Genomic DNA, 24,040 nt, shown 5'->3' with positions numbered 1-24,040 from the left:
TTAGTATCTAAATTGATTGAGGAGTTGGATAACCTCCTTAATCAATTAGGTAGGTTAGGTTTTTTAGGTCTTTACTTTTTATAAGGTTATTAGGTCGGTCACCTCCGTGGCACATGTGTGTTTGTCCTTATAAGTGGAATTCCCCAGGTTCATTTGCCTCTGGTCCAATAAAAGATGTCGACCGTCGTCGTGGCTAATAATTACCACCCTACCGACTAAGACGTGCCGCCAAGTGATTTATCTTCCTACCACGATGCTGCGTAGAAACCGATGAGGGTTACATAGGTACCCCTTCTAATTTCTATTCAAAATTCCTCTTCATTTGAAGTACCTACCTGTCTTCGAATACAAAAAAAAATATTTACCTATTGCATCAAGTTTAGAATTCATCACGATCAATAACCATTCACACGCAATATAGTTATTGAAAAGCGTAATTTCTTCCCTCTAATTATAAATTTGACCATGACTGTGTATTGCCCTTGCTATCACATATGAAGGCCGGTTATCCGTTGCACTCGACCTTATAGGCACGCTCGTACATACGCAACGACCACGGCTTCCGGGTTTAAGACAACGCCTTAGTTCATTCCAGAGTTTTTTGATTTTGATTGCTTGTTCGTTTTAATGTTCTGTTTACTTGTACTAATTAGTACAACAACTGGGTGATCTTTATTATTGCCATTACATTACACCTACATAAGTATGTACTTTTTATGTACAATTATCTAAGTACATATAGGTAGGTAAAAGATCAAGCTCGTGGACCACTTTGTTGGCAAGTTGGCGCTCGTAATAACTTATCTTAAGCTAAATGCGCTTGACTGCAACAGCATTCAGACCTAATGGTAAGTGATGATGCAGCTTTGATTTGAAAAAATTTATATATTATAGATATATGTATTAAAACTGTTAAATAACAAATTCCCCCTTCGGCTTTAAAAAACGCAAAACTAGTCCTAAAAATTGGTAGGTACGACCAGCAGTACAATGGGAACCTGCGATCTTCCAGATTTCAATCCGCTCTCTAATGGAGATATAGATTGTAAAATTTCTACTACTACTTATTATAAACTAGATGATACCCGCGACTTCGTCCGCGTGGATTTAGGTTTTTAAAAATCCCGTGGGAACTCTTTGATTTTCCGGGATAAAAATTAGCCTATGTCCTTCCCCGGGATACAAGCTATATCTGTACCAAATTTTGTCAAAATCGGTTGCACAGATGGGCCGTGAAAGGCTAGTAGACAGACAGACAGACAGACACACTTTCGCATTTATAATGTTAGTATGGATGAGAAAGTGTGTTCGTTTGTTTGTCCTTCCTTCACGCCCTAACTAAGCAACTAATCGACTTGATTTTTGGCATGGAGGTCGGAGAGTAATATAGGCTACTTTTTATCCCAGAAAATCAAAGAGTTCCCACGGCAAATTCACGCGAATGAAGTCGGGGTCAGCTAGCTGCTAGTCTATCAGCTACTGCATTATAGATCTTTACTTATGTGTAATAAATAATTAATTCATATTATTTTTAAGAAAATAACCTTGAATTCAACTTACCAAGCTTCCGAGTTCCGGTAACTCTAAAATAGCCAGCATACAAAATCATTTCCGGCATGCCAACTCACTACTCGGGGTAGGTATTCATAGTTATTTATGTCAAGAACTTACGGACTGAGGTAATAGTTCCAAAATGTGGTAAAGCTACGAGTATGTTTATAGGTGAAATGTTGAAGGATCCATAGAATAGGAAAGCAAATATCCTGGAACCCAGGTTGCATATCTATTCATTTCAGTTAGAAATACTGCAGACTTCAGATAAAAAATTAAGGTATAATTAAAAGTAGGTATGTAACAAATCCCTAATAAACTAAGAAATAAATTAAGCTATAAAAATTCTTGACAAACAAGATCATAACATTCATATGACTATAAAGCTAATAAATAACATTTACCGAAGGTTACCTTTCAATACGTAATACAAACCAAGCTTATATTAAAACATGTTTCAAAGTAAGATAACCTTGGTACATACACAAGTTCTTCCGGTTTGAGAACAAAAAACGTAACTAGATAGGTATCTATTGTATATAAAAGCGTTTCCGGCAAATCAACGTAGAGTTATGACTGAGCAATATCAATTAAAATTATTACGAATTTATTCAACTGTAGCTGATGCCCGCGACTTCGATCGCGTGGATGTAGGTTTTTAAAAGTCCGTGTGAACTCTTTGATTTTCCGGGATAAAATTAGCCTGTTTTACTCTCCAGTCTTTAACTATATCCATGCAAAAAATCACGTGGATCCGTTGCACCCCTCACGCCTCCCTATCCGCCTTCTCCACTCCTGTCTCGCTGGCGAATAAGTTTAGAATACAATAGAGTTTTCGAAGGAGTGCGTAGAATTTTATTAATTTAAATTTTATCGTAGAGTTAATGTAAATGATACAATGTTAATTCACCATCAACAGTTCCTAAAAACCCATAGCATGCTCCTAGTATTGAAGAGTTGGAAATTTTAGTTCGAATGGTGTCTATGTTTCGCATATAAAATATTATTTCACAATCAACAGTGTCTGAATGCCTACGGCTTAAGAGTGCAGTACCTTGTATCATTAGGGTTAAAGAGTTGGGGCATGGAGTTGAATCATAAAGTCGTTGCTTGGTACCTAAGCGTACCTTTAATATAAATTCACCATCGACAGCTCTTAAATCAGCCTGTTCAAATCCAAAAGTGCAGTAGTTACCCATCCATGGTTGAGAAGTTGGGACTTAGAGTTTAATCATGTATAGTATGCGACAGGTCTAGATGACAATCGGGGTGGAGACGCCCGCATACTCGCACAGCCCCCGCGCTGCGGGATAGTACGGGAGACGTGCGTATGTGCGGAGCGTCCCCCCTCCCCATATCCCGATTGCCATCTCGACCTGTTGCATACTATATACCTAGTCATTGCTTGGTAGTGTAGGTACCTGCCTATTAATTCTTATTTTGATGACGCAGCGCAGTGGGAAGCACTGTAGTCTTATCAGTGGGAGGTCCCAGGTTCGATTATCTATAAATGAAACAATTTTCAGAATTGGCATTAGTTCCGGAGATTACCTCCTACATACAGTACCTATATAAACTCTTACCTCTACTTTTACTTATTTTTATTATTAGTATAGAAGTATAGATTATAAGTATTTGGTATTAACAATGCAAGATACAGAACAGAAGGCATTAAAGAGCAAGCATGGTGTAATTATTGAGATAATCACATGTTCCTCATAATTCATTCATGGATTTCGTTGTTTAGTTGCTCCATCGTTTAAAGGTTACGCATTTGCGATCAAATTAGCATTTTCGTACTAGAATAGACCACCAGTGCTAAAGCAACACTAAACGCGCGTAAACATACAAATACACCTATTAAACATTATAAAAAGACTATAAAGTGAATATCAGATATTCATTAAATACATTAACCATATCCAGATTATTATTTCATAGGCAAAGATACCCGTAAGTAGATACATAGTACAAAAAAGCACTGGAACTGTCATTAAAAGATAGCTACCGACGAATAAATAGGTACAAAAGGACTAGATAATATATTTCTTGGACTAGATGCTGCCCTCGATTTCGTCCGCGTGGATTTAGGATTTTAAAAATCCCGTGGGAACCTTCCGATTTACCGGCGTCAGAATTAGCCTATATTTGTGTCCAGGAAGCAGGCTATCTCTGAACCTTTCGTCAAAATCGGTTAAACGGATGCGCCATGAAAAGCTAACAGACAGAGAGACAGATTACGTCTTATTACTTTAACCAGCAGCCGGATAACAACATCCGCTTCCCGAGGGCCAATGCATTTCGCAAGAAGCCTGCGCATTCCTCCCAAGTCACGAAATCTCAGACCTTCAATAGGTATCTACAAACTTTCAATATGCCACCATAAGCTAAATGGCAATTTTAATAATAAAAGCGGTTGACGGAAACATAGCTGACGAAGACACCAATTCAAATTATTTGTTTTTCAAATTTTAATAATAAAAGCGGTTGACGGAAACATAGCTGACGAAGACACCAATTCAAATTATTTGTTTTTCAAAGTATGGAAACAATGTTACTTTGTGAAAGTCACTTTGTGAATTAATACAGTCAGTATTCTTAGCATCAATCCACGTGGCCATGATTTGTACAGTAATTAGATAAATCTAGCTTACAGTTTTATTGTAACACCAGCTGATGCCCGTGACTTCGTTCGCGTGGATTTAGTTTTTCAAAATGCCGTGGGAACTCTTTGATTTTAAGGGATAAAAAGTTATCTATGTTTCTCTCCAGGTCTTTAACTATAACCATGCGAAATTTATGACGATCTGTTGTACCATTGCGACGGAGTTGAAAGACAAACCAATAAACGAACAAATACACTTTCGCTTTTGTAATAATATGAGGTGTGATTTAAAAAACAATTATTATAATAATTTATTAAAAAAATCCTTTAACTTTACTTTAACGATACGATGAGACCACCTTTCCATGCTACGGCTATATTACATTAAGATCCTTGTATGTTTGTCGATTTGTTTACTTTGTGTGTGAGTGGAATAAAGTATAAAAATAAATAAATATTTTTTATTTACTTTTTCAGGCGTGGTGAGCGATGAAGGGGTGGTTCGACGCTTTCCGCGAGGAAGGCGGGCCGACCCTGTACGCTTACCACAACCGCACCGCAGTCGCCGCAGACGTGCCTGCACTGGCGCTGCTCGTCGCTGCGCTCACCCTCTACATCGCGTTCCTTGCCGTGTTCCCCGGGATCAGAAAAGAGGTGACCATCAATAAAGGTGCTTGCAGATTTGCTCGATTTTTGACGATCGACACGTGTGATCAAACAAAGTCGGGTACTGTTTTTACGCAACCATGGAACTAGAAAACAGCTTGCTTTTTACGAAGTTCTGTGTAAGCAACAGACGATTGATATCAATGACATTATACGATAGACATATTGTAGTATTATTATATTATGGCGTATAACTTGCTCCGTGATAAGGACAAAAAGATACAAATTGCACTGTACTTGTGTGTGTTGTGAGTTTCCACTGTACTTTTTTTTACATATGATATCATTGATTGAAATCGTATTTTTGTTGATCGTCACTGTGGATCAATAAATCATCAAGCGATGTGATTTCAACCTAAATATTTATCGATCTTTAACGTGCAACAGTAACGATCAATAAAATCGAGCAAATCTGTAAGAAGCTGGCAGACATTTTATCAAAACCAGCATATCGAGCGACAAAAACGATAGCCAAACTTTCAGCAAATTTGTAGGTACTTTTAGTCATCACTCACCACTTTGGCACAGCAAACAGCATGTTTTTTTATTCGAAGACAAGTTAGCGAGGTTGTGTGGTGCGGTTGTAATAGGTGACGACCTTTAGCCCTAGGGCCTAGATGCAAAATTCAGATTGCATCGAGGGTTTTGTCTTTGATTGTAGATAATAGAAACCGTCTTACTGATCTTCGGATAGCTGCATCGTATACGCTAGGATCGTAGATCTCTAACATGGATCGATCGCTTGACGGCACGGCTTTGCCTGCTAGGAATCTATCTTTGTCTTCGCCTAATATAACACAATTTTTATTGCAGAGGTTCACCACATTCACGATAGTCACCCTTAGTCTCTTCGTGGGCACTGTGATTTTAGGTGAGCTCCTTAAGGTATTATTTTAATGTATAGTCTTTTTAATAAGTTAAGTAATTAGGTATAGAGAAAACCTTCGTTCAAAATTTTAAGTTTCCCAGCAGTTCGAGCTTAGATACATTACGTCAGTCAGCTGATATGTGCATAAAGCGAACTTTGACTTACAGTTTGCTCAGACTTGGGGCGTTTGTGCACTCATCCGTATTCGGTTCGTATCCGTGATTTTTCGAAGTGGCCGTCATAGTCATACAAATACGTACGGATCCTTAAAATCGCGGATGAGCGCACAAACGCCCTTAAGACTGTTTAAAACTTTACAGCTTCATATCGCTGGCATTGTCTCGTTTTAATTGAAACTTAAGTCTAAGCAAAGTCAAAGTAGGTGCGCTCTATAGATCTCAGCCTAAGTGCACTCATCCGTATTCGGTTCGTATCCGTGATTATTCGAAGTGGCCGTCATACAAATACGTACTGATTCGATTTGTATTTTTACGGAATCCGTGATTTTACGGATGAGTGCACAAATTCCCTAAGTCGGCCAGTAATAGCGACCATTGACAACCCAAGAGATTGGAAAAATCGTTGCATTTACCCAAATAGTGGTTGACTCGATCCCGAGCACGCACCTGTAACTTTTCGTAATTATCTACTAAAATCCACACTTTTACTAATTCCAAGCGAACGAACTTGCGGGTAACAGCTAATAAATAGTACTTAATATACTTAATGATATAAATAATAAACGCTCGATCTGATGAGTTACTTTACCCGACGCAATTTACATAGGTAGGTAGGTATACATTCACGACCTTAAACGGATTAACCAGTTGCGTAAGCCCGCATGTACTTGATACAACTATTATGTACAATAGGAATTACCTCGTTGGATTGTCAAAAAAATCTTACAAAGACTTCGATACTTGAATCAAACGAGAATACATGGCGATATGATTTTGACGAGATTATTTTGACTTCCGTCACACAATTACGCAGCAGATTTCCTACAGAACCTAAGTGTATAACTCATGGTTATACCCGCGGATACGATGAAACCAGATAAAACAATACAGCTACGCATTCATTTTTTACCGCCCTGTCGTCCATCCTCGGTTTCATTCAGAACTGTACCATGTTTTTATTATTTTTAATTTATTATCTATATACAAGAAAAACTACTTAACTTCATAAATAGCATGCAATGAAAGAAGTCTGTGCTTTTTCAATGTCAAACCTCTGTAGGTCTGCGCCTTATTTATAAGATACTTAAATGATCTAAATATATAAAAGGAAAAGGTGACTGACTGACTGACTGACTGATCGATCTATCAACGCACAGCTCAAACTACTGGACGGATCGGGCTGAAATTGGCATGCAGATAGCTGTTATGACGTAGGCATCCGCTAAGAAAGGATTTTTGAAAATTCAACCCCTAAGGGGGGGAAATAGGAGTTTGAAATTTGTGTAGTCCACACACACGTTGTCGGACGAAGTCGCGAGCATAACCTAGTATAATACAAAAAGAAATATATAAAGGAATGTGTATTTTGTATCATCGCCCGCTCTTGCCGTCTCGTCCCGCTCATTGATGTTGTCGATACTGAGGCCTAAGGGTTGGTACTTAAGCAACCTACTACCCATTTTGGTACTCCCTTTCCGAGCGAACTTGTATTTCCACACCCTTCAAAGAAAGAAAGATAAGTTTATTTTTGTGTTCACGTTGTAATAAACATAAAAATATGTAACTTTCAGTATGTAAGCACGGATCCTCGTGGCATGTGTCAGGGGCGCGCGTGTCGCGTGCCGCATACCGCGCATTCTCCTCAGAACGCCTCGACTGCTGGCTCGCCATTCACGTCGGCTTGGGCCACGTCAATGTTTCACTCACTGGTATTATACTTATACTAATTTCTTGTGATTGCTAGTATATTGTGCCTTCACTTCAAATCTTGAAACACAAGGGAAAATAAGATAATTTCCATAGTTCTCTACACCAGATAAAGTGTGGTGCAACTTGCAGCACGCGCTATGCACCGCCCGCCCTGCCGCTACTCCACTAAGTATAATACATCATGAAAGAAAAGCAAGCGACGCCACACAGATGCCTCACAACATAGTATGACGCACGTTTCACTCCAAGACCGGCTCTACAGTACCCGGCAGGAAGTATTGTACATCGACCTTTAGAAAGAGACAGTGGTTTCGTAGAGCGTTGTCTCTGTCGTTGAGACCGACAAAACTCTTCGATGCTGAAATCTCTTTCTAAATGCCGATGTACAATATCCGGCTACCTCTGCCGGCTACTGTACAATTTCAAAAACTTAAAATATTCACCAAAGTTGGTGTTTTGGTGACTGAGATATTTCAGTTTCATGTTCCTGTAAGTGCGCCAAACAAGCACTTAGAAATTGCAGCCGACTGCAGAATTGCAGTTCGTGCAATTAGTTCTAATAACGAGTACAATTGGATATTCTTTGAACGGTTCACTAATGAATGACAAAAAACGTATGACAAATTATCAGTTCACCAAAAACTTTTGAAAAACTAATCAAATCACAAACGTCGTATACCGCAAACATATCATTTTACAAAAGATCATTTGACAAATATTCTATTCACAAATGTTTTACTTTGCAAATTTGCTGAATGTTAAAATATCATTTAAAAATTTATTATTTCACCAAATAATTTGTTTTTCAAATTCGCGATTTTACAAAATAATAGATGATAAATTTATTATTTGATAAAATAACTAATTAACAAAAAACACACAAAAAGTCTGTTTTGGATACATATGCAAACCCCTATGCAACGCAGCAATAATATCATGGGGCTCCTTTTTTCTTGGTGCGAAAAAAAGAAATAACCCACGAAGGGGATGGCGGGGTCTCAGACCCCGCCATCCCCTTCTAACCTAACCGTTCCGAGTCGGAGTGCCCCAAGTCCCGAGCTCGCTTCGCTCGCTCTTGATGGTGGGAGCGGGGGAGATGAGAGAGACCCCCCACCATAGTGGTAATCGACCGGGCCCGTCGACTACCACTATACACTATACACACTATACACGGCCCTTTTTTCTGGGTGGAAAGAGACCCCCCATTATAGTAAGCGGTCTCTTCCGTCGGCCCGGTCGACATATAAAAGATTTGGTGAATTCTTAAAGTATTTATCAAACAGTTCATTTTATCAAACAATTCATTTTATCAAAAAAAAAGTGCGATATGTTGTTTTACTAATTAACACGATTAAAGAAATCAATTGTTTGTCAAATGATATTTTATGAAATGACAATTTGTCTGGTAATTTGTTTTATCAAGTGAATTATTTGTAGAAACATAATTTTTATAACGATCATAAAACGATTCATAATTTTGCTAAAATTTGTTTGGGAAATGAAACTTTGTCATTTGTTTTTTGTCAATTGATCGGTCACCTCTTTGAACAACCCACCCAAACTACAATTTAAGAGTACCTAACTTAGGGTTAAGTTCTAAATCACAGTCTGCTATTTGATTAAATACTCAATGACCAAAACATTTTTTCTATTTTCAGCGTTGTCATGGGGAAACTTGTCAAAAGGAGACCCTGGCGTGGACTACAACGAACAGTTCCAGTGGGAGGAGGCCGGTGCTATCCAAGAATGGTATCGCGCCGGCCTTTTACGAGGTCTACCATACCCCGTACTGTCTGTCGCTGAACATTTCGCGGCGGAGCACGAGGGTTTCGAGTGGGGTGCTAAGTACAGGGCGGCCGGGTACACAACAACCACGCTGCTTTGGTATGAAAGTGCAGATATTAGACGTGGCGTTGCCAAGTATCTAAAATGGTCCAAAAGGACAGATTCTTAGCAGACGATTTCTATTTTTGGAAATATGCGGTGGGCTCCCAGATCTTTCCACATACAAATCGATTAAGAGTAACTACGGGACTATTACCAAATGTTAATAATAATCACCGGAACAGACAGCTTAATATGATTTGCGAAGAAAGGGAGAAACTTGGATCAACGCATTGTCGCAACTAGGAAACTTGTCTCTCAAAGTCACTCGTTGGATTAGATAGAGCGTAGGTATCGTAATTTGCTATCTCAGCGCTATTGTGGCTTCGCAACGCCACGAACTAAGTAGTTCTTTAAAGAACACGATTCAGATAATAAGAACTTGATCAGTTATTCACACATTCCAGGACGGCTTTGGCGCTATGGCTGCTCATGAACCTCCTCCTGGTTGTGGTTCCTCGGTACGGTGCATACGCCATGGCATCCTTAGGCGTAACCCTGTGCACAGCTGCAGGCGGTTATTGGGCATCGCTGCCTCATGTTCCTTTGATAGTCAGACTTGATGGAGCTATGCTGTTCTTCTCGCTGGGCTGGTGCTTCTGGCTAGTTCTTATTGCCGGTAGGTTTTGCTCATGACCAGTTCTGTTGCACTCAAATTTTTTATGACTAGGACACACATTGCTAGATGTACCGACAGAAATGCACTATACACCACGCGGCACAATAACTCACAATGTAACATGTCAGATGTTCACATAATTTGAGGCATGGTTACATACTCTTTGATTTGAGGATGAATTTGTGAGTCAACATTGTGACACACTGTGTCGTTTGGTTGGGTGTTGCCAATGTTAATGTCTACCTAAACAAAGTACCTATAAATTCTTTTACAATTTCCTGCTGTCAAATAAAACTGATGGTTTGATTTTGAGTCCTTTAAATGACTTGGTAAAATTTTGAGTAAGTAGGACCTACAACAGATTTGCTACCAATTATATCTAACATAGTAAAAGAACTAATTATTGGTCTATATTTTTTCCAGGTGGTATATGCCTAGTGGTGGGATTGTTAATAGCCGCGTTAGATCTAGTTTGGCCACACAAGTTCTCAACGGTACTAGAGGTAGACTACGATACGCCGTACGATAGACACGTCCTTATAGTTGATAGCAGGCAGCGGGCACGACCGCAAACGCAAAGCTCACTACCTTCTAGAATACTGAGGTCAGTAATGTAAACATACATAATTAACCGCAATGTGACTTAATTGGATTGCACAAGATTCCTTCAGACTTTTGTTACTCGCTTACCCATATCACATACAGCATCATCAAGGTCCAACTACCAACCATCGTAGCAATGTTTTTATTATTTAAGTAGGTATCTACTGCCAAAAACAACGTATTGGCAACCAGTAAGATTTTAACATGGTGTTATTGGGGGCGGATCAACAAATTCCTAAAAGGCCAGCAACGCATTGGCGGTTCCTCCGATGCTGCAATTTTTTATGGGCGGTGGTAATTTCTTAACATTCCGCCTACTACTTTACTAGTTATTTATATATTTAAAAAAATCTGTTAAAAAAAGCAACCTACATCCGTATACTGGTTGTAAGCTATATCTAAATACCTATACATATAAAAGGATAGGTGACCGACTGACTGACTGATCTATCAACGCACAGCTGAAACTACTGGACGGATTGGGCTGAAATTTGGCATGCAGATAGCTCTTATGACTTAGGCATCCGCTAAGGGATTTTTGAAAATTCAACCCTTAAGGAAGTAAAATGGGGGGTTAAAATTTATGCAGTCCACGGGGACAAAGTCGCGAGTATAAGCTAGCCTCTGTATAAAATAGATAATGTCCACGTTGCACGATGATATTGGACGTGGCCACGTGGGTGGTTTCGCCCACGTGCAAATAAATGGTACATGGTATAAATACCATGAGAACTTTTTGATTTTCCGGACAAAAAGTAACATAATATGTTGCCTCCGGGATGCAAGCTATCTCTGCGCCAAATTTCGTCAAAATTGGTCAAACGGATGGGCCCTGAAAAGGCAGCAGACATTTTTTTTAATTTTTTTATTTATTTTTATATTAGTATGAATAATAATTTTATTAAGATCTTGCTTTAGACCTATGTTTACTAGTGAAAGTTTGATTTAAAAAAAAAACCTTGGTGTTATGTCCGTTAAGACGCACAACGCCAAAAACGCAAAATGCCAAATGACGTAGCAGAATGCCAAATTTGCATAATGCCATATTATACGCAAAATGTCGTATCTCGTATACCTAACGCCAAAGCGCATTATACCTACGTGCAATGCCAAATCGCTATGATAATAAAAAAAAACTCTTAAAATTTAAAAGACCCTTAAAATTTAGATTTTAATAAGTCTTAAAATATTTAAGAACGCTTTGCTTGAAATAGAAAAACTTGGATTTTGGCATTTTACGTTTTGGCACTATGCTTGTTTGGTAAATATTATGCGTAATTTTTCATTATTGCAAAACGTCACAATTTTAATTTGGCATTTTGCGTTTTTGGCGTTGTGCGTCTAAACGATCACGTCTTTTTTCATAGGAGGCTGTCATCAAAAACCCGCGAAACGCAGCGGCATGTGTCAATGAACATAGTCAACGAGAGTACTGGGCGGGACAACCCAGCCTTCTCGCCCGAGCAACGTAAACCAAATTCACCGTGGAGGTACCCTCTGTTTAGACGGCAAATTGACCGGTAATAATTTTATTACTTAAAGTGAATGCTTAGCCAGAACTCTCTCGAGCTTGAAGATAACAGTTTTCTATTATCGTACCACAAGGCATCGCAAAAGTCTGCAGCCGTACGTAGTCGAAATTCCACGGACACGTACGAAGCGACTGCCCTCCTCGTTTCTAATTCAAAGCGTAATGGAACGCCCTTCTGACATCAGTTTTCCCCTCTACAGTCTACTTACTTTTAATATGGGTAACGGGACCGTATTACTAAGACTCCGCTGTCCGTCCGTCTGTCTGTCCGTCAGTCACCAGAAATGAACCGTGATAGTCAGACAGTTCAAATTTTCACAGATGATGTATTTCTGTTGCCGCTATAACAACGAATACTAAAAAACAAAATAAAATAAATATTTAAGGGGGCTCCCATACAACAAACGTGATTTTTTGCTCGTTTTTATAGATAATGGTACAGAACCCCTCGTACGCGAGTCCGACTCGCACTTGACCGGTTTTTTTTTTGCGTAGGCACTATATAGCATTTTTATTCATTCATATTTCAGCGCGGACTCGGCATCGAGTTTTGGGTCGAGTATAAACGGTAATAGTTCCGGTATCAAGATGTCACCACTGGCGAGTCCTTCTTCTGGTTCAGTCACTATGACGTCACCACAGAGGTATAAAATTCTATCTACCTATAAGTAGTTTAATTTTCACTTTTTTCTTTTCTTTCTAGGGCTAGTCTGTATAAATAGTGGATTGTACATCAAAGACATAAAACAAGTCATTCTATCCAAGATGTTTAAGTCGTGGATAAAATGGGTTTTATGACCGAGTTATACACTCTGCTTTTCACTTCGATTGCGAGGAAATGAAACAATAATAATATTATAAGTAGGTACATGTCTAAGTGAAATTCGAGCGATATTTTAATGAGATTGTATAGGTCTCCCGACCTCATCTTAAGTGCAAAATATTACTGCTGGTACACAACCGACCTCATCTTAAGTGCAAAATATTACTGCTGGTACTTTAGAAATTACATCCTACTTACATTTTTTTTGTGTCATCCATGTGTCATCAGATAGTTTCTTATTTACCTGTATACACTTTATGCACAAGATCATGAAAAGCAGTTTTAGTCCGCTTACAGCCAGCACAAAGAAGAACTTTACGAGCATGGGAAGTGAAAAAGTGTTTTTATTTACAAAATATCTTTTTTCTAGGTATCGGCCTCAAATACCAGCGGCGGAACGAGTAAAAGACATGTGGTGAAAACAAAAAATAGGACATTTGAAAAGTGTAGACTTATAAAAAATCTTCTAAACACAAATTGCCGATCTCTTAAAATTGTGAAGGCGACTACGGTCAGCAGAAAACCTAAGTAAAAAAAGTATTATTTTATTCAAATGTAAACCTGAGGTGTAGTGATAGAATAAGTGTGTAGGGACCCTTAGATACGAGTATTATAAAGTGAAGTGTAAATATGTACCTATTAACTTTATTATTAGTACCTAAGTAAATTAAATAATAAATTATATCAGTTCCATCCAGTGTCATAAGTAAAATAGTGAATGTAAATTTTTGTACCTCGTAAAATCACGTAATTTTGATATAGATGTAAGTAAGTATACGAACATTTAGACACAAGTGAATACTTTGTGCCATTCCTACATAATATATTACCTAAAGACTACTCTATCACAGGGTGAATATATCCATTGCATCCAATCCAAATCCTTTGATCCGTTTCTACTTGCCTGTGGGACGCGTGCATTCTAAGACTCAAAATATACACCACTACTTTTTAATTACTTAACATAAGAAAGGACGACAACTTAAGTACATTTTTTTGTTACTTTAATTTAACAATGTTATAAAAGTTTGTTTTGTTTCTAAAATAAATGAGTGGACACTAACCGCTATGAATAAGGAAACTTCGTGTCAACGCCGCGTGCATTCTGCACGAATGGCCGCCCCTGTCACAATTTGTAGGTACCTACGCTAACAATGTTTTGATCAATTTTTTATAAATTTTTACAATACTCGATATTCTGAATAAGCAGATTTTTATGTTACCTTTATGTAACCTAATTAAAAAATGGTGGTGTTTAATTAAATATTTCAAATAACTTTAACATGCAATCATGACCAAACTTTTGACTAAAATTCTCTTAATTTGAAAGAATATAACTTTTCAGATTTAATAATATTATTGAAATGAAATGGTAACTTCCAAGTATTTCTTAATATACAAACTTGAAATTGTCATCCATACCTAATTAAAAAAGCGTTTTAATGTTTTAAAGGTTTAAAGTGTGGGTGGAAAGAAGTCATTTAGTAATTACATTTATTTTTAAGTTATTTATTGTAATAGTTGCCAAACACGTAGTAAATAAAATTATTATGTAAAATGCATCATTGTAAGAAGCTGCGTGCCGTGTTTCTCTCCACAATTATATTATTATTATCAATACCAATTCATAATCGACATTTTAGTTAATCATCTGCATCATATAGAATTTTACAAGAATAATTATTTTCAATGTTGTGAAAATGTGTTTCCAATAGTGATTATGTATTAGGCCATCTCTTAATTAGTTGTTAAAAGTGAGGAAAAGAAAAGTAATATTTATTGTGATCAAAATATACCAATTGAGAACGTATATGTACTTTTATTTATAATTAGTTGATGTCGGGCTTCATCCGTTTGAATTTCGATTTTTTTATAAACCCCATTAGAGTTTTTGATTTTCGGGGATATAGGTTTTATAGGGATATAGCTACGTAGCCTTCAGAACACAAACTACTGCTATGTTATAATTTTCGTCAAGATCGGTCCATGGTCGATTGTGGCATGAAAGCTAACACACATACCTACACACTTTCACATTTACATAATGTTGCTGATTTCACTCATAGGTACTTATCCAAGGCATAAAAAATATTTTGTTGTAATAATATGTTTGTTAATTAAAATCCCTGTAGTGCGAAGAAAACTGCAAAAATTTATTTCGATAAACTTCCATAAACTAAAATGTCATCAAAATGATTCATAAATAAATGAGTATCAGTCAATTCTTAAACTACAATACTAAAAAAACATGTAAGCAAGTGATGTTAAATGAATATGATTAATTCTTTTTTCCGTCATAAGTAGGTATGTACCATGAAGTGAAGACGTGATTCGATTTTCTACTGGGTCTGTTCTTTAACGAGGTGGTCGAGGTTCAGCTGGCACAAAAATGCTTCCCAATTCACGTAATCATCATCTATTTCTGTATCCGCGTCTGCCCAGAGTTTACACTGAAAAAATACAGGACGTTATTAAAACGCTGATGAATATTACTATCGCTATTATTATACTTCTACTTCAGAAATCATAATGAATTCATAGCGATCCTCAGATGGGATTCGGGGACACAGCTATTAGCAAAGTAAACACGCTAAATCCCACGAACATAGGCTCCATCAACATGTTAACGTCGAGGGCCGAGGCTATCCAGCTCCTCGAAAACACTGACCTAATACGTAGACTTAAAAGGTAGCCTTTTGAGCTAGTGTAGTCATAGTCAAAGTATAGTACTTTCACTGCAATTCAAAGAACACAAGAACAAAGTGAAAGCATAGTGCTAGTGCAATTTAAACAACAAAGTAGTATCGAAAAGTACTGTTGTCAGCACTTTACGTTCAAAAAATATATACACCTACCTTAAGTCTAAACACAATCCAATACCAATAACCATTTGGCTTACACTTGTAGTTTTAGTCATTTAATATTTTTCAACCTTATATAGCATGCAAAACTAGGGATCAATGTCCCGCTTACGACGCAGTATTGACCCCGCGGCACCTATTTACGCAACGTTCGTTGACCTCTAGCGGCAGACAGATATTTTATTTGCAATACATTTCGAACTTTTAAACATGCAGGATTTTTTGCATGAAACCTAGACATGCCTAACTTTCATAATGTTCTCAAAGGTGTGTGAAGTCTGCCAATCCGCACTTGGCAAGTAGACTATGGGCTATGGCCAAACCCTTCTCACTCTGCGAGGAGGCCCGTTCTCGGTAGTGAGCAGGCGATGGGTTGATAATGATGACGATTGTCATTGACCTATGTACAAAACACGACTGCGTGCTATACATACCTCTGTGTCTTTTAACGGCGGCGCGTGACGCACAACCTTTATGTAGTCATCTTCAGTGAGATTGAAGACGGGTCTAGTTTGAAAGTCTAGGAAAGACATGAGATCTTCGTACTGTATGTTGCAGTTCTCATCCTTTTCAAGCCTATAAAAAGAACCAATAAGTAGATACCTCAATTCTCTAACCATATTTTATTTCGATGGAACACTAAGTAACTATATTGGGATATTTTTTATGTTTTGGAAAATGCACCTACTCCAAAAAAGAGAAATAAAAAGAAGAGAAGCTTGGCAGTAAAGTTCTTGTGCCAAAAAATATCAAAGCTTGCAGGCTATTAATGCTAGGGATTGATATTTTTAATATCAATTCATAATTCATAATCAAGGGTGCATTTCGAATCAGCAGATACAAGCCGAGCTGTGAGAAGACGTTTAAGAATAGCCATATCAATTTGTCGGCAATCAGTTTGAGAGCTCACGTCTCCCTGAACGAGCCTTTGGTTTGGGCGTACCCACCTACAGCTTTAGTAATTGATCTTGGTATAATGCATAAATCCATGTGTCAACCGTCACGTCAAAAATACGGTTCACCTAGATTAACGGCGATTACGCACTGCACTTCCGTCATTCGAGTTCTATCCGTCATCTATGAGAATACCAGCGATTATCTACGACATAATATGTCATAAGCCACCATACAAAACAAAAAGGAACGTATTTTCACGGACTCTGATGCAGTACGTAACCGGTCTTAGGAGACTAAAATCGTACGTTTGGCACGTACATAGAGCAAAAATACACACATTATGCAAACTTACACTTGCAACATACAGTCCATTAAGTCCCGGTTGATTGGCAGCCTGTGCGCGCGTAATATTTGTCGCAGCTGGTCCGCCGGCAATACTCCCGACCGGTTCACATCAGCGTGGATTAGACCTTCCCACAAACGCGCTCGATCGTCCCACAAACCGCGTGTTAGCTCCGAAAAAACTAGCGACCTAAATTAATAGGATCTTGAACTGTAGTAATAAAATAATGTGATGTTTTGTATAGCGGTAGCTTATGGGGCTAAATAGCCATTAATTAGTATTATTTATAACTAAATTAACAAAAATAAAAAATTACCTACCTGGTCATCTCTCGACGAGGACTCTTCTCTTTTCCAGGATCACCTCGAAAGTATCGTATTAAAGTTAAAAATTCATGTTCAGTCATTTTTTCACACATCACTTCTTTTAATGCTTGCCTAAAAAGAATTTAACAGTAATAATTAATAAACGGATAGATAACAGTGTGTAGGTACCATTTATCCAATATAATCTGGTTATATAAAAGGAAAAGGTGACTGACTGACTGACTGACTGAATGACTGACTGACTGACTGACTGACTGATCTATCAACGCACAGCTCAAACTACTGGACGGATCGGGCTGAAATTTGGCATGCAGATAGCTATTATGACGTAGGCATCCGCTAAGAAAGGATTTTTGAAAATTCAACTCCTAAGGGGGTGAAATAGGGTTTTGAAATTTTGTAGTCCACGCGGACGAAGTCGCGAGCATAAGCAAGTAATGTATTAAATATAATAATTTATATGAAATGGAATATTTACTTGAAACATCTAACAGACATTAGCTCTTTCTTGTTAGGCAAGACGGCTTCCATATATTTTGCTACAAAATTCTTATAACCGTTCTCTTTAGAAGCCAGCGTCCTGCGAATCTTGTCCATTATCAAGGGAACATTTGCCATAGGATACTGAAAGAACACTTTGACACACAAAAGCCGTATAGAATCAAAACTAATCTAAATATAAAAAGGAAAACGTGACTGACTGACTGACTGACTGGCTGATCTATCAACGCACAGCTCAAACTACTGGACGGATCGGGCTGAAATTTGTATGTAGCTAGTAATTGATATGCGTTGTCATTGTTGGGCGCTCTCGACCTTTAATCCGCCTCTGCTCTATAGTATTATAGCTAGTTATCAAACTACTGCTTCAACAAAATGAATATAACTACCTCATTAGAATGAAGCTCCATATATCTTAAAGCATATTCATCAGCCGCAATGAGTCGGAAACGGTGCTTGTTGATGACCAACTCATTGCCCACCCACATGTCCTTGTCTGTGTACGCTGGGGGTTCTTTTGGCACGAAAAATTCCACGTCCGGTAAGTACATTTTGTCACGCCGGAAAAATCTTCCGCCCTACCACAAACAATTTCAATATTGTAAATCAGATATTTTTATCATGGGTGATCTGCGATCGGTCTATAAGCCTATAACACTATAAGCAGATTAAAATGTGTCCTATGCGGCGTCCAGCGCAGCGTGTTTAAAATTGTAAGGAAGACGCGCAGCCGTATCCTAATCGAGAGCGGGTGCCGAGCGGCATGGAATGTATGGTATCGCGCCCGCTGGCCGCCCCGCAGGACGCACCCGCTCCCACCTGTGTTGCGGGCTTAGTGTCGTGGCAAACCCCTGCCAGACACCCTAAAATTTAAGGGTAACTTAAACTTTAAACTTCATAGTCGCTGATCGTTCCTCTCTGTGTTACGGGACAGTACGTAAAGAAACTCTCAACTTTTATATAATAATCTGGCACTCGCTGGCTCTTTCTTTATCACTATTTAGACATGATTTAAAACACATTAACATTGTTTGGACGGTTAATTTTTACGAACCTTAAAACCCGAGTTACGCTCGCCAAGTTCAAATATTCCAATGGTGTCATCACACAAAAAATATTTGATTATAAAGTAGCGTTGTGCGTCCACAGGGTTGTCATTAATTAGTCTCGCGGCAAAACGGAGTATGTGGGAGTCGAATCCAACCCTGCAGTTTCAAAAAAATGCTCTTAAAAAGTACAGTTAGTTTCAGGCAGAGCTCTGAATGTTACTGGATTTTTCTCCGCCTTAATACTGTTTCTCTCATACTACACGGTAAACTTGACGCTAAACAAAAGGTTGACTGACGAACCAATCGCGCGCCTACATAGTACATACCTACCCACGCTCTCACTCCTTAATTCGTACCACCAAATAGATCGATTAATCACATAGGTATTATGCTGCGCAAATTCAAAGTCAGAGCTCTTTATCACGGCGCCGACTGAACTGAAATATCATTTGGTAAGATTGGTGCTAATTCTGCTGTACCTAGCCAATCTCTAAACTTTTAAACAACTGGTCTAAACTCTAAGCCTCCCTGTTCCTTTCACAAAGCTCCATGCAGAAAAGAATTTAGTTTAGAGGTAGTGTACAAAAGAATTCGAGCACAATCTATTTGGATCAAAACTCAGAATTTTATTCGAAGGCTCGCTATAATAAAATGGATTCAGTGACGTCATGTGCGCCGTAATCTCGAGTCCAATCCAGTCCATTCTGGCAGAATACCGTTGAAGCCTAGATACTTATAGGTACTTACCTATACTTACTCGTACTAATTATTTATTATTACCTATCTATAGTTCGTAACAGGTCGAGATGGCAATCGGGGCAAGAGGTGGGGAGACGCCCCGCACGTCTCCCGCGCTCGTCCGCACTGGGTTAGTGCGGGGGTTATGCGGGTGTGCGCCCCGTTCCCACCCCGATTGCCATCTCGACCTCTGCTACTACCTACTTCACTACATCGTGTACTATAGTTGGGTACCTGTCTTTATTAAGAAATTTCATAAAATCCCTATGTGGTGCTTTTGGTTCTACAGTTCGACAATTTTCAGCCGAATCGTCATAAGAACCATAGCCGTTCCATGGTGGCAGCTGCCGTTCCGCCATATTTGATGATATACACTCTGTGCCTTCATCTTTTGGCAAGGGTAAAGGAGTAAAGGCATCTGCAACAATTTACGAAACCAATCACTTTGTCGATACGCGGCTGTGCCTCGATTGCGGTAGAATGACAGACAAGACAACTATACGATGTCACGATCGCAATCACCTCTGATGGGTCTGACGCTCGCTCACTATTGGCTACAATGCATTGTTGCAACAAGAATAGCATCAATTCAGCCAATCAAAACAATTGCGATTGTAATAATTATTGATGCAGGTTTTTCGGAATCGACAAGCAGGTTCCTATGGCAGAGTTTTGAGGGATATTTTACAAAATCGAACGATAAAAAATCCAATCCACCCCAGTCTCGGCGTGGCTGCTGTTTGCCTAGTAATACCCATAACATAGTACAATCCCTGGTTCATAATTATATCAGAGCAATAATCCAGTCACTTCATTCCAGGCGGCTGGAGAAAATGAATGGCGTCATCTACACTAATCGTAGCTGTACACATTACACAGTTGCGTATCTAGGTTCAGTAATCTATTGGACTGATCTGCTCACTGCACCTACTAGAATCAAAACTCTAGTATTAATTGCAACGTTAGATTACTGCAATAGAGGAATGTAAGCCCGTTATAGTACAGTCCTTTGAAAAATATTTACAGACTTAACACCTATTTAGAAATAATAAAAATATATTTTTTACCAAATCCATATGTAACACGATAATACTCCTTGGTAAATGGATCGCAGTCGGTTAGAACGACCTTCCTTCCATAAACGTTGATAACAGCTCCTATACTCAAATCTGCAGGGCTATATGACGCAAACTGGGGCCCTCCGGTCATCTCAATATGCGATGGAATTTTCTAGAAGAATTGTAACTCATTAGTTACCTACATTAAACAACAAAACTACTAAGGTTTTAAATACTATTCCACACGGTACCATTTAATTGGCAATTTATTCAAGTTGCCAAGCAAAATTTGAATTGCCATTCAAATTGTTTTGTGTAGAGAGCGCAGTCGGCGATAAATCTACCGACCTATTAGAATCCGTGTGGAAGTCCATAATATAATATATTTCTACTATTATTCTTACTCTTGGTATCTTCATTCTTTTTAGAAACATAGGTCCAGCCTCCATTCCTGAATTTGGCGGTAGCACTTCCTTAATTTCTATAGTATCATCAGCCAAAAAGTAATGTATCTCTAAAAGATGTATGGTACCAAATTCAGAATCCCGATCATCCCAATATCCATGAAATCTGTTAGTTAATGAAAACCTCATAAAAACAAGTTAAAATTCACAATCTAGAATATTCTAGGCAAGCGCACACCAATCTCTAGGCATCTACTTACAAATAAAAAAATATAAAAATCAAAACTGCGCATTTTTTTCTCTTATCGTATCGGTACCGGCGCTGGCGCATGTTCTTTAAAGTTTCCGAAACCTCTTATAAGGGTTGAGGACGGCCACCGAGGGGATTTTAGTGAGTAGCAATCCCACATAACCCGATCTCTCCTTAAAGAGATCGGGTATCACAGGAAGATGTCACCCCTCCAAAGGTTCCTTTATTTGACTTGTTATTTACCTTAAAACTTGTCTATCAAAATCCAGGAACTGTCGAAACGGTCGATGCTTGGGTGGCTTTGATGTATCTGGTGTTCTCTTAAAAATAAATAATACCAATATTTTAACATGAGCTCCAATAAAAATTATCGAATGCGCAATATCACAACCTTATAAAAATCATACCTCTATAGCATCGGGCCAATTTATTGGATCGGGAACATTGATCCCAAGGCGATTCAGAAACACTCTTGTGAAGTTGTCACAATTAACGATCTAGGTACGAAAATAGTTTGGTATAATTATATCATACTAAATAGGTCATATAAAATAAATATTATGGTTTATAAGAAACGTGCACATAATTTGACAAGGTTAAGCCACTAGGTAGGCAATGCGTACAAAGTGGAAAAATGCTTCTCTAATAGGAGCTATAAAGTGTTCAGTAGAGTACTTAGGCAGTGCCTTTGTGCATCTATGAATTGCATCCTTTAGACATTATCGATTATGTCCTAAGTAATTACATCTATGAAAACGGTTTACAAGAAACATTTATATCTACAGGTATTATTGGTGAAAACATACCTAAATAAAATGATAAGTACTACGTAGATATCGATGATTTTCTTACCTTGAATACTTTTCCAAAGAAAGTAACTTCTCGTCCAATATTGAGGTCGAGGACATCATAATATAAATCATAGCTGAACGGAAGCCGAATTCTTTGGCGCCTTATAAGTGTACCTAAAATCATCCTAAAATATTGACTTACGAAAATCACAGCATACTAATTAATGAACTTTACGCCCATTTTCACGATACCGTTATTCTGAGAATTATCTTACCTTGTGACAACCCACTGTTTTCAGTTCGAGGCTCTATCACCTTAATAGTGCCATCTTCAAGAAAAAATAGAATAACAACTTTACGCAAAATGTTATTGGATGCACGACTTTCCAGTAGAGTTTGTTGGAAAAACGCTTGAAATCGCAGAATCTAAAAATATTTAATTAAATACAATATAATTATTATAGGTACCTACCTAAGTACAACTAGGTAGTTATATAGGTCCGCTGAAAAATAAATAATAAATACCCTTTCCCCTCTATCTAAACGTAAAGCTTGTCCTACCTCTAAGAAGATGCCTACGAAAATAAAGCAGTGATTGAATTGCCTATCTTTCCTAACCGCGAACCTTTGAGACTTGTTTTGTTAGGTTTTTTTTATTCCATTACAAGTTAGCCTTTGGCTAAGTAGATGATTTCCACAACCTCGTCCATGTGGAAAGCTTTTTACTTATTTAGAGAAAATCACTCATAGATAGTAGATATAGGTACATACATTTTTATCATACATAACCCAAGTCGGCAAATCTGGCGCCTGTTTCCTACAATACAGCGAAGGCACGCGATTCACGCCCTCCGGCTTGTCCACCAACATGTTTACTTTATCGATAGTCGTGAATATTGGTCGGACACCGAAATTTGTCTTGCCGATCTGAAATTAAACGGCATTTGTTGGATAGAAGCAGGTATTACAGAATGCGGCCAAAAGTAATGTACCTACATCGACCTTTAAAAGGAGATAGCAGATTTGTAGAGCGCTGTCCCTGTCGTTGAGACCGACAAAACGTCATATACCTACTGTATGAGTGACAGAGACAACGCTCTACAAAGCCGAAATGTAAAGGCATTCGCATCGATGTACTTACATTACTTTCGGCCGCGTATAACTGTACTTTGCGGAATCCTTGATACTTAGGACCTAAGTACCTATCAATCTTGTTGTATTGTGTACTGTACCTACCTAAGTGAATTTTGAAGATTTGCATGGTGTTGTGTGGTGGTGGTGCGTATTGATTCCTTTTCTTACTTCTCTAGTAGTGGAAGGGCGGGCAGTATACACATCGCATTCTGCACGTTCTACCATACAGATTTTTCTGTGTTTGCGGATTATAGCGAAAGATACAACTTTCATTTTCACTTACCATAGGATTAGTGCCATATCCGGGCAGTAGTGGTAAACGCGGATTTCGTATAGCCATGATTAGTCGCTACTAGCTACGGTAGTTGTTTTTCACTGCGAAAAACTGGATTTTCAAAACATATATTTTAAAATCATGTACAAAATTCGCCCAACATTTGAATGTGATTGGGGATCGAAATATTTACCTAGTTTCTATGGCAATATTTAAAGCTGCATAAGGCAGTGGTCCGACCGCCAACGATAAACGAGAAACGAGTAGAACTAGAAACTTAAACGAGTTGGCGATCAGCGGGAAGCGAGTGTGTAGTTTGATAGTTTTATCGCCGGACTATAAGCGAGTGTGCAAGTGCGACGAGCGATTACTCGC

The 24,040-nt window shown here is 38.4% G+C and overlaps 2 protein-coding genes across 3 annotated transcripts in view; one reads left to right on the top strand and one right to left on the bottom strand.

The window, feature by feature from the left end:
* mol (dual oxidase maturation factor 1 mol) overlaps positions 1 to 14,849 on the top strand; it is a 73,541-nt gene extending 58,692 nt beyond the window's left edge. For both annotated transcript variants that reach the window (XM_034976202.2, XM_034976201.2), the window contains 9 exons: positions 4,634 to 4,810; positions 5,636 to 5,693; positions 7,441 to 7,578; positions 9,238 to 9,463; positions 9,871 to 10,082; positions 10,506 to 10,686; positions 12,053 to 12,205; positions 12,747 to 12,860; positions 13,410 to 14,849. In XM_034976202.2, coding sequence (XP_034832093.1) covers positions 4,646 to 4,810; positions 5,636 to 5,693; positions 7,441 to 7,578; positions 9,238 to 9,463; positions 9,871 to 10,082; positions 10,506 to 10,686; positions 12,053 to 12,205; positions 12,747 to 12,860; positions 13,410 to 13,458 — 1,296 coding nt within the window. In that variant the 5' untranslated portion in view covers positions 4,634 to 4,645 and the 3' untranslated portion in view covers positions 13,459 to 14,849. The remainder of the gene's footprint in view (positions 1 to 4,633; positions 4,811 to 5,635; positions 5,694 to 7,440; positions 7,579 to 9,237; positions 9,464 to 9,870; positions 10,083 to 10,505; positions 10,687 to 12,052; positions 12,206 to 12,746; positions 12,861 to 13,409) is intronic.
* Positions 14,850 to 15,336: 487 nt separating this feature from the next.
* Positions 15,337 to 23,848, bottom strand: LOC117989159 (EF-hand domain-containing family member C2-like). Its single transcript, XM_034976472.2, has 16 exons — positions 23,675 to 23,848; positions 23,029 to 23,184; positions 22,533 to 22,683; positions 22,319 to 22,431; positions 21,874 to 21,963; positions 21,710 to 21,786; positions 21,217 to 21,382; positions 20,822 to 20,984; positions 19,989 to 20,172; positions 19,022 to 19,172; positions 18,357 to 18,545; positions 17,945 to 18,090; positions 17,461 to 17,577; positions 17,150 to 17,329; positions 16,335 to 16,476; positions 15,337 to 15,489 (listed from the first exon to the last, which is right to left on the bottom strand). The coding sequence occupies exons 1-16, from the start codon at positions 23,729 to 23,731 to the stop codon at positions 15,379 to 15,381; spliced, it is 2,193 nt and encodes a 730-aa protein (XP_034832363.1). The 5' UTR covers positions 23,732 to 23,848; the 3' UTR covers positions 15,337 to 15,378.
* Positions 23,849 to 24,040: the final 192 nt, after the last annotated feature.

The sequence above is a fragment of the Maniola hyperantus genome, chromosome 15 (genome assembly GCF_902806685.2).
Source record: "Maniola hyperantus chromosome 15, iAphHyp1.2, whole genome shotgun sequence".
NCBI classification, from domain to species: Eukaryota; Metazoa; Arthropoda; class Insecta; order Lepidoptera; family Nymphalidae; genus Maniola; species Maniola hyperantus.
Note: the sequence above shows the minus strand (reverse complement) of the source record. Positions and strands in the feature narration are given on the sequence as shown.

Coding starts and splice junctions, on each gene's coding strand:
- LOC117989159 (XM_034976472.2), bottom strand. CDS start 23,731: ATGGCTATACGAAATCCGCGTTTACCACTACTGCCCGGATATGGCACT. Junction 18,546..19,021: donor AGCGTAACTCGGGTTTTAAG/GTTCGTAAAAAT, acceptor TGTTTGTGGTAG/GGCGGAAGATTTTTCCGGCG. Junction 17,330..17,460: donor CCTCGTCGAGAGATGACCAG/GTAGGTAATTTT, acceptor CTATTAATTTAG/GTCGCTAGTTTTTTCGGAGC.